Raw genomic sequence first — 18,773 nt, 5'->3', positions numbered from 1 at the left:
CCACTGACCGTGTGCTCACCACATCGTAACCGGGAGCCATAGACTTCTATTGCACAATTCCGACAATCTGAATTTACCCTGGGGCTGAGAGTTTGTGGATATAATACCTCTTCCCACTATATGGTACATACTGATTATGTGAATACTTTTATCTTTAGGAGACTGTAACCTTGAATGTGACAGCCTTCCATGGATCAGAAATGGTGACACAACAGGTAAGCCGTTACGCAGCCAGCTGTAGGAATATATATATATTTCCTGTATATATTTACATATATACAGGAAAATGCACAATACTAAATACCACATGTGCAGAACAACACATGGGGCTTTGTAATTGTAGCTTTATCACAACCACTTCTGGGAATGTGCTGTACAATGTATTCTAACATCTGTTGGCTCTGCACAACCAGAATCCTAACACTTTGCAGATTTTAGAGATGTTGATAAGGATTATACGTTTTATTCTTTACTCCACGCTGATCCAGTCCTGTTAAAACTTGAGGATTATGATTGGGCCTTATGATTATTAATCTTGAATAGAGATGAGCGAGCACTAAAATGCTCGGGTGCTCGTTACTCGAGCCGAACATTTCCCGATGCTTGAGTGCTCGTTTCGAGTAACGAGCCCCATTGAAATCAATGGGAGACCCGAGCATTTTTCAGTAAAATTATAAACTGAACGAGCACAGTGAAAGAACACAGTGCAGAACAGATTGCAGATGTTCGGGAACATCTGCGATCTGTTCCGGAGACACGCGTGCAGAACGGTGTTATCCGCAATAGTATTTGAAGAACAATATGTGTGAAGACCAACTTGCAGATGTTTGGAAACATCTGCAAGTTGTTCTTCACACATGTTGTTCTTCAAATACTATTGCGGAGAACACCGTTCTGCACACGTGTCTCCGGGACATCTGCGATCTGCTCCGGAGACACCCGTGCAGAATGGTGGTCTCCGCAATAGTATTTGAAGAACAATATGTGTAGAGAACAACTTGCAGATGTTCACAAACATCTGCAAGTTGTTCTTCACACATATTGTTCTTCAAATACTATTGCGGAGAAAACAGTTCTGCACGCGTGTCTCCGGAACAGATCGCAGATGTTCCCGAACATCTGCAATCTGTTCTGCACTGTGTTCTTTCACTGTTTTCTTCAATTAAACAATTAAATTAAATGTTTTAATTGTATCTTTTTACTGTTCTTCACTTTTTTTTTTAAAATTAAATGCTCGTTATCGAGCATGGCAACGAGCCGGTCCGAGTATGCTAATACTCGACCGAGCATCAAGCTCGGACGAGTATACTCGCTCATCACTAATCTTGAATTATCCTCTAGTACTGCCTTTTAGATTATTCCAGAAAAATAATTATTTTAACAATGGCATAAACATGGATGATATGAAATGTTTTTAGGCAGTAATGATTCCTTTCTTCCAGGTGACTTCTAATATCAGCTATATAAGAAGACAAATACACCTAAATGGATTTCCTGTAAACAGAGGAGTTTCTCGAATTACCTGCAAAATGGATATACGTAAGTTACCAGTAGTTAAAGGGGTTTTCCAATCTGGACATTTACATTTAATTAAATTAATTTGCCATATGTAAACATTTCTTCAATTGAATGTTATTAAAAAAAATGTTCCTGTGTGAAGATAATTTTTCATAATTGTAGTAATGTTATTTCTTAGAAACGAGATGGCTTCCTTTGATACGACCACCTCGCACTCCGGCAGTGGTGGCCAGACATGCGCTATGCAGTCCTGTCTGACCTCCTTCAGCAATCATTACCACAGGACAGCTGTGCGACATGTAGCAACTCCTGGACATTTCATATATAGAAAACTTTTGTTTCTTTGTGCAATCCCTCCAGCAGAGGTGGCCGTATCCAAGGACACAGTCTTGTTTCTAAGAGACTGTATGATTACATTTATGAGAAATTATCTTCACACAGGTAATTTTTTTAAAATAACATCTAATTGAAGAAATGTTTATATATGGCAGATTAATGAATGTGAATGCCCAGACGAGAATACCCCTTTAAGGACATATAGACAGGCCAGCTGCTGATAAAAATGCTATTTTAACTGCTTGTATCTCAGGTTCTGTTATTGGCATAACCACAAGCCTGATGTGATCTGAAAGATGATATTTTTTATCTTTAATAAGACACCAAAAATATGTTGGTAGATTTAGTGATCTATGATGCAAGGTGGTTCTGCCTCCCCAATAAACAGCAGTGCTGTATGTAGTGTGATGAATTAAAGTGTTGGCACTACTGTTTACTGGGGAAGAAATATTTCCTTGTATCATAGATGGATATGATGCAAGGAATCTCATCCCCACTTGTGCTTAGCCTATGACACAGGACTCTGCATGGTCTGTGATCATGGAGCTGCCCTTATATAGAGATGACAATAATAGACTGGGATCTTTCATGTGCAACTTTGTGTCCTGCAACTAAAAATTTGGAAGCTAAGATTCTTCAATTTAATTTGGTAGCAAGATTTGTAACCCTTATAGTCTATACCGCAAACACAGAAGTATGAAAACCCATTCGGGTTTGGCCGAATCTGAACATGAAACTTCAGTTCAGATTCGGGAACCCAAACCCAAATGCTCGCCCCCACCAGTGACACCTGTTATCTGTCTTAACCTTTGAATGGCGGTGACACATGCATGCATTTACATCCATTTACTTGGTTCGCACACATAGAAATTTGGGGAAACACTTGTATCACTGGCATTTTATAGCTCTGTAAAGAAAAATAGCGGGTAAATACCCAAAACACAAAAATGTAAAAGGACCTGGGCCCCAAAGAGTTTATTCAGGGATTTGTTGTCTTCTGTTTTTACCATTTTCTGTATTAAGAATGCACATTTCTTTATGTTGTAGGAAATTACACCTCATCTGGTGAGCTACAGAAAAAACCACACAATGCGTTAGTCAGTGTACGACTACTTGTTTTACACAACCTTCTTAATTACAGTAGAACAAGTATAGTTGTTCAGCAGGAGGTGATCGGAGTTGGTGGTAATAAGGTTAGTACAACTTTAAAACTTGCTGTTTAAATACAGTTTTATTTTTAGATTCGAAAAAGTTGGATATCTGACAGCACACTTTGTTGTTCCACTGAACCAATCTTGTTGTTGAACAAAAAAAAGCACAGGGCTTAAACTATATTTCCACTGACCATTGGAAAAAAACTGGTGTGAAAAAGCCTGTTGCAAAGAACGGTTCAGTAAGGCATTGGTGAAAAATCACTGAAGCCAGGAAGAAAAAACCAATCTGTATGTGTGCCTGAGCCAAAATGGCTTCAGTGAAGGATCACTGGTGTGAAAAAAAGACGCCAATGTGAGTCTGCCTTAAACTGATGGGGAACAGGGGAGATCTTGTACAGGCGGTCCCCTACTTAAGGACACCCGACTTACATACAACCCATAGTTACAGACGGACCCCTCTGACCTCTGGTGAAGCTTTCTGAATGCTTTACTATAGTCCCAGACGGCAATAATCAGCTGTAAAGTGTCTGTAATGCAGCTTTATTGATAATCCTTGGTTCCATTACAGCAAAAAATGTTTAAACTCCAATTGTCACTGGGGCCAAAAATTTTTTTGTCTGGATCTACAATGATAAAATATACAGTTTCGACTTACATACAAATTCAACTTAAGAACAAACCTCCGGACCCTATCTTGTACGTAACCCGGGGACTGCCTGTACCTCACTATTTTGTGCAGGAGACCTCTGTAGCCACAGTCTTGAACAGATCCAGCTCTGCTACATACACAGAGCTCTGTCACATGACCTTCTCCTCTGTGAGCAGGATGTAAACGTCAGCTCGTCCTGCCAAAACTGACACCTTATACAGGTCATATACCAAAGTATGAAAATGTTATTTGCATCAGAATATGGCGAAACGAAGAATTTTTTTCCATACAAAAGGTTTTCATTTATTCCAGTCTACAAAAATTTGGTATCCTTGTGATAATACCGACTCAAAGGGTAAAGGAGATCAGTGTAATTTGGAGCACACAGTAAAAGCTGTAAAAACTAATATGGCAAGTTGCATTTGAAATGTATTTTTCCAGTTTCCTAGTGCACAGCATAGAAAATAAAATACCATTAATAGGAAGTACAATTTGTTACATATAAAAAAAGCCCTCATATAGCTCTGAACATGGATAAATAAAAAAAGTTATTGATTTAAAGGTAGGGAGCCAAAAACGTAAAATAGAAAAAGATAATTGACAGCAAGGGGGTTAAACAAATGTATTCCTGTGTTCTTTTTCCTCTGCCTTTCTTCCTTATTTAAGAAGTTTGTTTAACCCCTTCGTGACCAATGGTCATAGGTGCCTTATTGTCCAGGTCAATTTTTGACATTCTGCTATGCGCTTCATTAAATGACGATCTCCCTGGAAAAGCTTTACATATAACAATTTTCACTTTGTGTTTTTTTCATGACATGTGAGACTTTAACTTGAAAGGATAGTTTTATTAATTACATATTTTTTTTTCTTTATAAAATTTGTCAATAATTGACTACAAAAGTGAAAAGTCATTTTTTTTCAATTAAAGTGTTTTTTTAATAGGTAATAACGTTTAACAAACTATGTTATAAATATGTACATCATTATTCCATCACCATTTCCCAGGTTCAGCTACAGATGCACAGGGTGCATGTACTTCTGCAATAAAGAAAAGGGAAAGTATTTCCTGCAGCTTCTTGTACATTCTGTCTTCAGCTGACCGGCTGGAGGGTGGCACAGTTCAAATGCTTATATCTTCTAAACTCTTACAACTGGAAACACAATTCTGTTGTCATATTAAACAAAAGAGTTTCCCCTTTAATATGATATGTAGACTGTGTATGGATGTTTAACAGAACGGGAGATAGAAAGCTGTACATAAAAATCTATTTTTTATGTACAACTTTAAGGGTGGATATCTATGATTCTGTTAAGCATTCATACACAAAAGGGGAGATTCTTCTGTTTAAAATGACACAAAAAGTGTGTTTGTAGGTGTTCGGGTAAAGGAGATATTATTCAGAAGACAACAAATCCCTGAATAAACGCTTTGTGGCCCAGGTCCTTTTACATTTTTGTGTTTTGGGTATTTACCCGCTATTTTTCTTTACAGAGCTATAAAATGCCAGTGATACAAGTGTTTCCCCAAATTTCTATGTGTGCGAACCAAGTAAATGGATGTAAATGCATGCATGTGTCACCGCCATTCAAAGGTTAAGACAGATAACAGGTGTCACTGGTGGGGGCGAGCATTTGGGTTTGGGTTCCCCCAAGACTTTGTACATTTGTACACTTCGTCAAACCGCACCTTGGTTTTGGGACATAGCAAGGTTTTTTCCAACTGATTCATCATCGTACATTGCCTTATACTTGTGCAGAGGAAGGGGTTCTCTGCAGGTAGGGGGAGCTGGTGGTGTGCAGAGCAACCAGCACTATCATATGCTGGGTTGCTCTGCCTGTTGAATTTGTGTGCTTTGCACACTTTTTAATGGTTTTTATTGTTGTTTGTTCTTGCTGTGCTCTTTTTGCATTATTGATAAAATTGTATATCTTTGGTCATATAGCGTACATCTGTGTTCATTTATAATTTTAGTAGTTTTTAGTACAGCTTTGGCCGCCATTGTATGCTTTTTACTTTAGTGGTGCCGATCCCAGTCTCTAATCCTGCAGGGTAAAGGAGATATAGCCATTTGAAATTGATTACTGTCATGGGGTTCATAAACGTCCTTTCTGCACAGGGGATGCAAATAGGACATATGTAGCCGTATGAAGGGTTTAATAAGCTATCGGTCCTGTTCTTCACTGACCAACAGTGGAGCTGGAGAGGGACTTTGACAACAATTCCAACTTTATCATACTGCTGGCTTCTTCCTAGCCTGTGATCCAGCATAGTATCACTATCAGCCCTCCTCTCCAGTAGGAGGGCACTTTATGGTTGTGACATCGGCTAAGAGGTCAGAGCAGCTCTTCTCACTTGCCATAATATGATCACTTTTATATGCACTAGCAGCCTGGCCATTTCGGACACAGAATCTCAGTGTTACTGCTCTATAACACAGATCCTTACCTGACAGATAAATATCTGTCATCCATACATTACAGTTACAGTAACCTATACACCTATGGACTGTTACTCAGATAGAATCTGTGCTCACTACCTGCTATGATTTATGTGACAGCCAGGCCGTTCTGTAGAAACTATCACTTTCCCCTCTCCCTAGGACAATGGAGAATGGGGAGTAGAGAGAATGATAAGAATGCAGCTGCTAACATGCAGGAGAGTGGAGGAGGTACACACTTGGAAGTCATCCTTCACATCAGACATTTGTGCTGACCACCCTTCCCTCATTGACCTGACTGTAGCCTTGGGAGAAGGGGTGGTGTGCAGAGCAGGTTTGTGAATGATACTCAGCATACTAGATTCTTCTTTATTAAACCGAGCAGCTGCAGGGGAGAAGACTGGAGACAGGGCAGAGCAGACATGAACCTCAGCTCTTGGCTTCTTATTACTACAGGGAAGAGGCTCCTGGAGACCATCCTGTTATCTCCTGTTGCCTATAAAGATTGTTGTTGGTAACCAGAATGCTGGGAAGGGAGAGGGGCTGAGGTTTGCAGAAAGGTTTGCAAGCAAAAAACTGCAATGAGGTAAAAAAATGTATGGTGGAAAAATGTTTGAAAATTTTTCAGCTATTGTAGGTATAAAAAAAAATTTACACTTTACCTATTTACATATATTCTCTGAATAAGTAAATTACAAGGTTGAAATTAAAAAATATTTGCATTAAAGATTAAAGGGGTGTTCCCATTGCAGCAAATAAATGTTATTGTTTTTATTATACAAAGTTATACAACTTTCCAATATACTTTCTGTATCAATTACTCATGGTTTTATAAAGCTCTGTTTAAATCCTCATATAGAAAGTTTCTATGTCTACGTCCAGTGGACAGAAATTTGACCACGGTCTCACAGGTGCACTGCTCGTTATAACAAACACATCTGATTACACTCTGTGACATAACTATCTGTGCACCTGTGTGACCATGGTCAGATTTCTGTCCACTAGATGTAGACGCAGAAGCTTCCCATAGAACAATAGCAGGAAAACCACAAGGAATTGAATACAGAAAGTTGTATAATTTTTTTTATCATAAAAACAATAACATTATTTTTCACAGATATAAGTCCAACCTGTCTCTATCAGTCCTGGTGTACATTTAAGATGCCCCTAAACACGACCCTGTAACTTCTGACTTGGGGTCGGGTGGCCGCCATCTTGGATTTGTGTGTGCTGATTCGTTTCTGTGTCTTTCTTCTCTGACCCTGTAGCCATGCCCCCGGCATGGAGCTCACACTGATCACTTCCTTCCAGGACATCGCGAGCAGAGAGGAGCTACAAACTACAAGGAGCTTAGTGATCCGGGGGAAGGAGGAGGCATTACATGTCTGTGAGATGTAGCAGAGCTAAAAGTGTAACTGGAAAAGTCTATCAGCCTCTGTCTGTCAGCCTTTGTGTAATAGGCATCAAGCATCTCTCATCTGTCTCATCTCTCTTTCTATGTGTCAGTGAGTTAGTGTCAGAAGCCAGATGAAAGTGTATATACACCTGTACCCTGATAATCTAACCATATTGTACACCCTGGGATTTTGCACTGAGCAGCCTATGGAGCGATAGAAGCTAAAACAGCAATAAAACTCAGCAACGTTGTAAAGTAAGGGGTTAAAACGATCACCGAGTGATGTTAACACAATCAAAGTGTGAGATTGTTCCTTCGTGGGAATACCCCTTAAGTTACTTTTAAGGCTTGTAATATGTCTAGTTCAGGATAAAATTTTATAACACAAGGATTTAAAGAAAGTAGAAAAACCAAGACTACATCCATTGCATTGCTCCCTCAGTCCCTGCATATTTTCCTATGTTATACTATGGTATACAGAAGCGTGTATGGTGTCATTTTGTTTTTTCTGGTGCCAGCTGACATTTTCATTTGTGCCATTTTGGAAACACCCACCTTTTTGATTTTTTTTCATGTAGTTAACCCCTTTACTACTGCCATATGGCTATATACGTCTTATTTGCACATGCCTCATGCAGAAAGGACTATATAAACATCATGACATTGGCCAACTTCAAACGGCGATATGGATATTGTATTCAGAGGGCTACAACATCGGCTCTGTGGCACCTACAAATTGTGTTTCTAGGTGCCGGGGGAAGCAGAGATATTCTCATCTAAAGGAAATCTACCATTTGATTTCATGCATTATGAACCAAACATATCTTGAGAATGCTGTAGCTACACTGATGCAGCAGCATATCTTGTTTAATCCCTGAGTTGAGTGGTTTTTGCTGAAAAAACAATTATGAAATTCAGGACCTTGGGGAAGCTGGGTTGAATGCTTCTTGCAGTACATAAACACATTAAACAGAGCTTCCTGAACTTTCCAGACAGGACTAATCAACCTGAGCTGGATCACTTATACACAGTAGCTGGGGGATGGTGCAGTGATTGATTACTTCTGCCTGTCGGTGATTACATCACTTTCCTGAGCAGGGTAAGAAGAGAAAGCGCTGAGCCAGGCAAAGGAGTAACAAAGACTCATTATCCTGAATTTTATAATTGTTTTTTTCAGCAAAACCAAGATATGATTCTGCATCAGTGTAGCTAAAGCATTCTCAAGGCATGTTTTGTTCATAATGCAAATCAAATCAAATGGTAGATTTTCTTAAAAGTGAGAATTTTGGGTGCAAATTTTATATATAAACAGTTAATATTTTCGGTTTCCTGACACCTAGAAATACAAATTTAGATTTATATGAAAGAATAGATTCTCCTCTTTCGTAGGAAAAGAAGTGTGTTTCTAGGTGCCACAGAGATATAGCCCACTGAAGTGTACCACCCCCCTCCAGATTCTTAGCCATCAGGCTGCAGGGAGAATTTGGAGGATGCTGTACACAGGAGCTGCTTCACCTTACAGATCATTGTAAATATTGACTTTATATGTTACTTAACCCCGAGGAGCACCTGGACGTCGTACTACATCCCTGCGGCTAGATACTTAGCGCAGCGGGACGCAGCGGCGTGTAAGGGTATCCCTGCAATGGATCGGATCCCCTGTGCCGCTTACCGGGGGATCCGATCCACTTCTGGGCAGCCCTGAAGTCTGCCGAGTGCTCCGGGGCTGCCCGTTCTCCTTGGCAGTCAGACCCCTTCCTTGGTGTCTGCATGCTCAGACAGTTTACACTGCTCTACAATGAAAAAGTATTGTAGAGCAGTGTATTGGACTTGAACCAGCGATCAGAGCAAGTATGTATAACACTTAATAAAGTATAAAAAACACAAACACACAAAAAACCGCCACATATTTGGCGTCCGTAACAATCTGTATAATAAAACAGAATCGTTACTGCCGGGGGAGGGGGGGGGACGCAAAAAAAGTTCCGAAAAAAGATAATTTTTAATTAATACCCTTTCAAATGCTCTAAAAAGTTATTTTATAAAGTTATGCACTCTAGTATAAGACCACTAAAAAGAACGATCCTTCTCCCAAAAAATAAGCCCTTAACCAGATATGTCAGCCGAAAAATAAAAAAGTTCTGCATATGAAAAGATGGTGATGCTAAAATGAACAAAATTGTCTCCAAATTAGGTTTTGTTCAGTAAAATTAAATAAAATACACACAACCCTCACATATTTGGTATCGCTACGTCCGTGACAATCTGCATAATAAAACAGAATCGTTATTGGACCTGCAAAATGAACCCCGTAAAAAAACAACCTCAAAAACGCTTAAAAAAAGATGATTTTTAATTAATACCCTTTAAAAAATGCTCTAAAAAGTTATTTTAAAAAGTTACGCACTCTAAAATATGACCACTAACAAGAACAATCCTTCTCGCAAAAAATAAGCCCTTAACCAGATTTGTAAGCCAAAAAATTATGCATATGAAAGTCGATGATGCTAAAATTAACATTTTCACCAAATTACATTTTATTCAGTAAAAATGGGGAAAAAAATTTAAAAAGCTATATAAATGAGGTATTTTCGTAATCATGGAGACCCATAGAATAAAAATAATATACTATTTTTACGGTATGGTAAACGGCAAAAAAAAAACCCGCAAAAAAAGGTTCCTAAAAATCGATGATTTTCATTTCCTCCACCAACAAAGAGTTAATAAAATCTCACCAATTAGCTATAGATTCCCCAAAATTATGTACCAGAAAAGTGCATCTCATGTGGAAAAGAAATAAGCCCCTGTAGGTCCACAAAAAAACAAAACAAAAATTATAGCCTGTACAATGTGACATAGCAAATCTGATCTGCATGGTGCCTCCTTCCCCTCTATGCCCGGCCGTGTGCCCATTACCAGGTTACCGCCACATATAGGGTATCGGTGTACTCGGATTAAATGAAAAAAGGCTCCACAAAGTTTGATACCCAATTTCTCCCATTACAAATGCTTAATGTTCCACCCAAAATGAATGTATTGTCAAAAAATATTACAATTTGTAGACCATACCTCCATTTTATTTTAACCCCTATAAAACACCTAAAGGGTTAACAAATTTCATAAAAGTGGTTTTTCATACGTTGAGGTGTAGTTTCCATAATGGGGTCATTAACAATTCTAGCTATTATTTAGGCCTCTCACAGTCAATTAAAAGTTGAGCAGGTCCATCTAAATATTAGTTTTGGTGATTTTCCCAAAGATTTGAAAAATGGCACCCAAATTCTGAGCCTCATAACATTCTAGTAAAATATGTGGAATTTTTTAAAAAAACATGCCAACATAAAGCAGACATTTCAGAAAGTATGTATTTAGTTATGAATTTATTTGGGTGCTATGACTGCATCAAAAGTAGAGAATTTAGAACTTTGAAAATAAAGAATTTTTCCAAATTTAGGTTTTTTCATAACTAAACACAAAAGATATCCTAATTTGAAGTACAATGTTTCACGATAAAACAATCTCAAAATCCCCTGGATATGTTATATCGTTCCAAAGCTATAACAACTTATACTGACACAGGGCAAATTTGAAAAATGGGAACGCGTCCTAAAGGCCAAAAGAGGCTGAGTCCCATAGGGGTTAATTTTGATTAGAGATAATATCAACTAATGTTCATGTTTTTAACCCTCTCCTATCCAGAACAATCTGAGAATACACTTGCTCTCTGATGGTCTTATATGTTTGTAATTGTTTTATTTTTTTCTATGAAAATTGAGCGAAACAGTGAACATTTGATCCTCTTCGCCTAATGTGGCTACATGTTAACACCGCAACCCAGAACATGTCTATACAGTTATATGTAACACGAAAAACACAGTGATTGACTTTTGTTATCTTATAACCTTGGAAAACCTCCGCTTTGATGTGAGTTTTATGTAAAAACTTATGTTTTCACAGCATTTGAAAAGCATTTTTGTTTAATAATTTGTGTTTATCACAAAGTTAGTCAAGGCAAATGCAATCGCCTGGTTGTCTGTTTTCACAAAATATATAGGTTTCGGGGTATTTTTTAATCTGTTTTATTGCTATATTTTGCAGGTTGTCTTAAAATTTGTAGCTCAAAAGCAGATATTTAGTTCTTTCAGTTATAGTGGTGATATTATGATAATTTATTCATATGAACTCTACACATGTTCAACTATTACATTTAGGAAATGAGTAAGTAAATATTTTCTGTATGGAGTGCATTTTTGCCATTAAAGTCAATTTTATGTATTTTTGTTATAAAATGTTACACTTTGAATCAAAATTCCAGGAAGGTGCCTCCGTCTATAAACTCTTTAATGCAATTTGCTTTCTGCTGTCAGAAAATAAATGGTTGTTTGGGGTTAGTGTCTTTTTTTTTTCCTGTAATTTAGGTTTTACAGGCGGTCCCCTACTTAAGAACACTCGACTTACATACGACCCATAGTTACAAACGGACCACTGGATATTGGTAATTTAGTGTACTTTAGTCCTAGGCTACAATGATCAGCTGTAACAGTTATCACAGGTGTCTGTAATGAAGCTTTATTATTAATCCTGATTCTTATGACAACCCAACATTTTTAAAATCCAATTGTCACAGAGACCAAAAAAGTTCTGGCTGGGATTACAATGATAAAATATACAGTTCCGACTTACATACAAATTCAACTTAAGAACAAACCTACAGACCCTATCTTGTATGTAACCCGGGGACTGCCTGTATATGTAAACGTCAAAATTGTAAAAATTGCTCTGGCCAATAATGTGACAATTTCCAGAAATGCCTGGCAGTGAAAAGGTTAAAGCTGTACTAAAAAGAAAATTAGCTTTTTATGTACAATGCAGAAAACATCCACCTTGTATGGAAAGGTCCTTTTTGGTAATGGGTTAAAGAAGCGCATAGCAGAACTGAGAAACCTTTGAAACGGCTTTACTTATAACATTTTATTGACACGTGTGACTTTAATACCTTCCCATTGATGGCCTTTTTAGTTTACATTTTTTGCTCCCCTTCATTAAAAAATAACTTTTTTTATTTTTCCTTGTACGGATCTTTAAAGGGCTTATTTTCTGTGTAACAGATTGTACTTCCTTAACTAGGATTTAAAACATTTATAACCTTTTTGTTTTAAAATTTTTTCTTCATTTTGCCATATTCTGATGCTTATAACTTTTTCATACTTTGGCATATACAGTTGTGTAAGGGGTCACTCTTTGATGTTATGAAATTTACATTGATACCATCTGTGGGACTGTACAACCTTTTTATTTAAATTTTTGAAAAATTACAAAAAAGTTATGGACATTTGGGCTCTATTTTCCGTTATGCGGTTCACCGCCAGTGAACCCCATAACGGTTCATATAATGATATATCAGGACTTTTAGGACGCGGAAATACCTAACCTGTTTAAGTCCGCCATAACAACCTCCTGCGGCAGAGAGTTATATAGTCTCACTGCTATGTAAAGGGTTAATAGGTGCAGGCACACTTCAGCTGAACTGTGGCACCTAGAAACACAGATATAACCGTTTGAAGTGTGTCACTGTCATGACATCTATACACTTGCTGTATGAGCAAGTAGCAGGTATATAGCCATATGTCGTCAAGGATTTATGGAAAAGGGGGGAAGGGGTTGTGACAGTTCTATTTTGCTGGTTGTCCCTCCATCATATACTAGTTGAGATCCTAAAAAAATTTTTTATTAATAGGTGAATCGAAGTGAAATTGTGGAAGTGAAATTGACAGTTAATAAACATATGGAAATACTTCAAGTTTCAAGTTTAAAAATGAGTCTTGAAGATTCATACCTGTACTCCATTCCTTGGGACAATGATGTATTGTTTACCTTTCCAAACATACCAGAATCAGGTAGGAAAATTATTTTTTCTGATTATTCGTTTTTTTATGTATACTGTGGATTGGACTCCTGGGTCATGTATAGTTGCATTGAGGGATATCCTTAAAGGGGTAATCTCATTTTGGTAAATTAATTTATTTAATTAATTTTATTTAATTTAATTAACTAGATCTCTGCTTGCTGTCATTCTATAAAAAGCTTCATTGTTTACCTCCAGTGGACAAAAATCTGACCATGGTCACACAGGTGCACGGCTCGTTAGCATTATAGAGAGTAATCACAGCTGTGTGTTATAACGAGCTGCGCACCTGTGTGACCATGGTCTGATTTCTGTCCACTGGAAGCCAACAAAGAATATATAATTCTATAGAGAGCACCAGAGATCTAGAAAACTGTGAGGAATTGATACAGAAAGTATATTGGAAAATCATATACCTTTTCATTGTACAAACAATAACATTTATTTGCAGAAATGGGAATACCCCTTTAAACACATACATTGTCATAGGTTATTTTAATAATTTCACAGTACAATAATATGTAATGTCCTTCAGAGCATCCTGGATGTACAAGCTTCTCCTCAACGGTTGAAAGCCAGAGCCGGTAAAGATGTCTTTAGTCCGAGTTTAGACCCAAAACTTACTAGTCCTAGTTTAGACCCAGTAACTTACATTTGTTCTAGATATGCTCCAAAACTACCCTTTTCCCCACTAGTTAACTAGATCCGTAATAATAAACCCTAACACTTTATTGCAATGATGTTCTGACTCTGGGTCACATGGTGTATCCCTTCTTGAGAGTAAACATTTCACCTGACTGAGGGCTGGATTGATAAAGCTGTACTACAGACACTCAGCCCCCACAGTAGCTGGAAACATATCACACACAGTTGAAAAAAGTTAAAAACACTCATAAAATATATACTGCTGAGCAAATAGCTTTCACCAAATGCTTTAATCATTGTACATTGGCAAGAGACAAACGCTTATCCATACCAATGATTACTGATGCAAGAAAATATGTGGGTTTTTTGTAATTATTTAACATTTTCACATTGCCATATTTGTAGCAACCCATACTACAAAACAAACAAATAACTTATCCAACATGTTGAATGTCGTAAAAAGATCAAAAAAGAGAATTTTTATGAGAGGTACCAATGAAAAGTACTGCTCACCCCACAGAGAAACAAAACCTCAAATGAAAAAAAATACCTTTTAAAAGATGTTTAAATTTAAGTTTGTTGTACAAAATTAGAAAAACCTGAAAAAAAATATAGTTAGCGTTACTATAATTGTACTAAAGGTAACATGTTACATATGTTGTACAGGTAATGCCATAAAATTCAAAATTCAAGAAAGTGTGTTATTTTTTCTCCACTTCCCCCAAACCAACAACTGGCCTCCTCGTTTGGCATACCACCATGAGCTTTGATTATATGTTTCTTATCGCTACTTTGGCCATTTTGCTTTTGTCCAACTGTGTGCACAATCAATACTAGGATAGCCTATTAATAGAAAAGTCATTGCACTAGTGCTAAATTGTAGTGTCTGATCAGGTGTGAATGTACATGGATCTTGAAGTGGATAACTAAACATGCCTGGTGTCCTTTGATACAGCAGGAGATAACCTTCCACAGCAGACTACCAGAGAATACAGTATTGGGCTGAACACCACAGTGGATGAGGAGCCATTTCCTGGCAAACTCCCAGAAACTCCCATCAGAGCCGTCATTCCTGCCTCTTCTTATAAGGTGACATGATATGTGCCCGAGTGTAGATGTGGATTTGTGCACGGAAAGTCCACTGCTTTGTGAAACATAGTTATACTCTTATGGGACTTGAACATGAACTCGTAGTGCATGTGATACATGTCATTCCACTTGGGTTTACGGCGCTCTGGTAGGGTACCAACCCAATCTTAGCAAAACAGTAACTTGGCACTCCAAAGTATGTCGAGATAGATGAGCGTATACTCCATACGCTTTATCCAGGGACCGTTCTCTTATTCCTTACTCTTCATCGCCCTACAGCAATCCGGTATGTGTATGTTAAACTTAGCTTTGAGCTTTGTGTTTCACCTAGTATATAGGGTTTATGAACCATAACATCATGATATTTAAACTGTGAGATCATGCAGAATGGATAATGCAGGAATGACTCCTTCTATCTTTGTTATATGCTCTTATCATTCTATTACTTGTTAATCGATTGTATCTTGCCCTTTGGGGAACGTTGTAATACTCTGTATACCAATTTAATCCATATCTTTGGGACTTTCTTTTACTTTAACATCCGTGGTTGATCCAGCTCACAGAGGGTGAGGATACCTGGTGCACAGGAAAAGCCTGAGGCTACTACAGGCTGCTACAGGAACTTCAAATGGAAAGAGGATCTGGCACTCACAATTTAGGTGAAGAAATCCTTTTCTTTATTGGTTAAAATCCGACATAGCGATCACAAATACAGGAACATCGTAATATTAGCGATCAACGTTTCGGGGTATAGCCTCAGTCGTGATCTCGTAATATTAGCGATCGACGCGTTTCGGCGTATAGCCTTAGTCATCATCATGACTAAGGCTATACGCCGAAAAGCGTTGATCGCTAATATTACGATGTACCTGTATTTGTGATCGCTATGTCGGATTTTAACCAATAAAGAAAAGGATTTCTTCACCTAAATTGTGAGTGCCGGATCCTCTTTCCATTTGAAGCTTCTTTTACTTTTTTTCTGTATTTACCTTTCGTGTTTGACCAAAACGTCAATATTGTTTGTGGATTACTATATATCTCAATAAATTGGAATATGTATCTCTACATACTTTGGAGTGCCAGGTTATTGTTTTGCTTGAACATGAACTCTTCGTACCCATTATACTGTATACTGAACTGGTATACTTGTCCTAGAAGCATTAAAAAGAGAATGGTGACGAACCAATGGGGAGGGAAGCGATCAGGGTATCATATTATGTCACAGCTGCCACAAATGACAACTTACACCTATGTGACAGCTGTTTTTTTCTGTGTTTGTTTTTCAGGTAATGTGCGAATTTGCAGATGAACTGAGAGAGAAGTTGTGCCTTATCTGGTCCTGGCTATATCCCATCTTGGTTGACATTGCGCAGGTTCTTATTGCTGGGGTAATAGGAGCTGCTGTTGTGCTTGAAGTTCTCAAGATATTCTACCCATTGAAAGAACCTAAGTAAGCGAATCAATTTTTTTTATAAGATTTTCCATTTACCTTAGTTCAGATACTTTACTGTCGTGTGGAATGTATCACCAATATTGGCAGTTAATGGATATGTGGTGTTGAATATTCAAGGGAGATTTAGTAAAGTGTCGGTCATTAGACCAGCGCAGAGTAGGACTAGACAGTTCTCTGCTGCTCCAGATTAATCATTGTGTCTGATGCTGGATGATTAATCTGGTGCAGTATAAGACTGCTGAGTGGTACTTAAACTTCCTGCTGCCCGGACTGAATTTTCTGACGGTGGATATAGGCTGTGTATGCAACCGGAATATAATCGGGGGGGGGGGGGGGGGGCTTTATGAAATGAAACTGGGGTGAGCTGTATAAAATGAAATGGGGGAAACGGTATATAAGGAAGTGGGCGGAAACTGTATGTTGGGGCTGAATATAATATGGCGGTAATGATGTATAGAAATTTTTCACTCTTTGTTTCATTGCAGCCAATAAGTAAGATCAAAAAAGTTATTTTTTTACTGATTGGCTGCAGAGTGTACATTAATCTTGACAGAGAAAAACCCTGAAAGTTAGATATTTTTGCTAATTTATTAAATAAGAAAAACTGGTATCACATATATCACATGGTTATAAGTATTCAGCCCCTTTTCTCAGTATTAAGTAGAAGCACCTTTTGAGCTAGTACAGCCATGAGTCTAATTGGGAATGATGCAATAAGTTTTCACACCTGGATTTGGGGTTCCACTGCCATTCTTCCTTGAAGATCCTCTCCAGTTCCCTCAGGTTGGATGGTGAATGTTGGTGGACAGACATTTTCAAGTCTCTCCAGAGGTGCTGATTTGGGTATAGATCAGGGCTCTGGTTGGGCCAGTCAAGAATGATCACAGAGTTGTTCTGAAGCCACTACTTTGTTATTTTAGCTGTGTGCTCATGGTCATTGTCTTGGCGGAAGGTGAACCTTCAACCCAATCTGAGGTCCAAAGCACTCTGAAAGAGGTTTCATTTAGTGTATCTCTGTACTTGGCCACATTTATTTTTCCTTCAAATACAACTAGTCATACTGTGTCTGTAGCTGAAACACCCCCATAGCATGATGCTGCCACCATCATGTGTCACTGTTGGGATTGTATTTGGCAGGTGATGAGCAGTGCCTGGTCCTCTCCACACATACGCTTAGAAATAACAACAAAAAGTTCAATCTTCTTCTCATCAGACCAGTTAATCTCATTTCTCATAGACTGGAAGTCCTTCATGGGTTTTTTTGCAAACTGTATACAGATTTCATGTGTGTTGTTGGAGGAGAGGTTTCTGTTGGCACACTCTGCCATAAAGCCCAACTGGTGGAGGGCTACGGTAACTTTGTGGAACTTTCTCCAATTTTCCTACTGCATCTCTGGAGCTCAGCCACAGTGATCTTGTGGTTTTTTTCTTTACTTCTCTCACCTAGGCTCTTTTCCCACGACTGCTTTGTTTGGCTGGATGACCAGTTCCAGGAAGAGTTGTGGTTGTTCCAAACTTCTTCCATTTAAGGATTATAGAGGCCACCGTGCTCTTAGGAACCTTGAGTGATGCAGAAATTCTTTTGCAATTTTGGCCTTGCTACAATTTTAGCCTTGCTACAATTCTGTCTCTGAGCTCTTTGGGCAGTTCCTTAGCCCTCATGATTCTCGTGTGCTCTGACATGCACTTTGAGCAGTGAGGTCTTATATAGACAGGTGTGCGCCTTTCATAATCAAGTCTAATCACTATAATGAAACACAGCTGGGCTCCAATAAAGGAGTAGAACCATCTCAAGAAGGATCAGAAGGAAATATACAGCATGCAAGGTAAATACAAGTGTCACAGCAAAGGTCTAAATTGTGCTTCTACTCAATCTTGAGCAAAGGGTCTGAATACCATGTCTGAATAACCATGTGATATGTGATACCAGTTTTTCCCCTTCATCACGACGGCACCACCAGAGAGATAGGGATCCGCCCTCCAAGGACAGGAAACCTGAGCATAAAAAGAGACTCCTCCTACTCCACCTCAGTTTGGTTTCCTGTCCTTGGAAGGAGACCTGAGCACGCCGTGATGAAGGCCCTGCGGTGTCTCACTTACCCTTCTCCATGAAAGGAGTGTGGGACGCCGGCAGTTCTATCCTCCGGTGTGGGGATGAGGTTGTGGCGTTGTCCTCCCTCCGGCCGTGCA

The 18,773-nt window shown here is 38.5% G+C and overlaps 1 protein-coding gene across 2 annotated transcripts in view; it reads left to right on the top strand.

The window, feature by feature from the left end:
- Positions 1 to 18,773, top strand: part of GINM1 (glycosylated integral membrane protein 1) — a 36,188-nt gene that overhangs the window by 4,524 nt on the left and 12,891 nt on the right. Inside the window, exons 2-7 of one of the 2 annotated variants that reach the window (XM_072141324.1) lie at positions 159 to 215; positions 1,443 to 1,539; positions 2,902 to 3,047; positions 13,229 to 13,388; positions 15,000 to 15,130; positions 16,417 to 16,580. In XM_072141324.1, coding sequence (XP_071997425.1) covers positions 159 to 215; positions 1,443 to 1,539; positions 2,902 to 3,047; positions 13,229 to 13,388; positions 15,000 to 15,130; positions 16,417 to 16,580 — 755 coding nt within the window. Of the gene's footprint in view, positions 1 to 158; positions 216 to 1,442; positions 1,540 to 2,901; positions 3,048 to 13,228; positions 13,389 to 14,996; positions 15,131 to 16,416; positions 16,581 to 18,773 lie in introns of both variants that reach the window. The other variant, XM_072141323.1, reaches the window with a different exon arrangement.

This window comes from Engystomops pustulosus, chromosome 3 (assembly GCF_040894005.1).
Source record: "Engystomops pustulosus chromosome 3, aEngPut4.maternal, whole genome shotgun sequence".
NCBI classification, from domain to species: Eukaryota; Metazoa; Chordata; class Amphibia; order Anura; family Leptodactylidae; genus Engystomops; species Engystomops pustulosus.
Note: the sequence above shows the minus strand (reverse complement) of the source record. Positions and strands in the feature narration are given on the sequence as shown.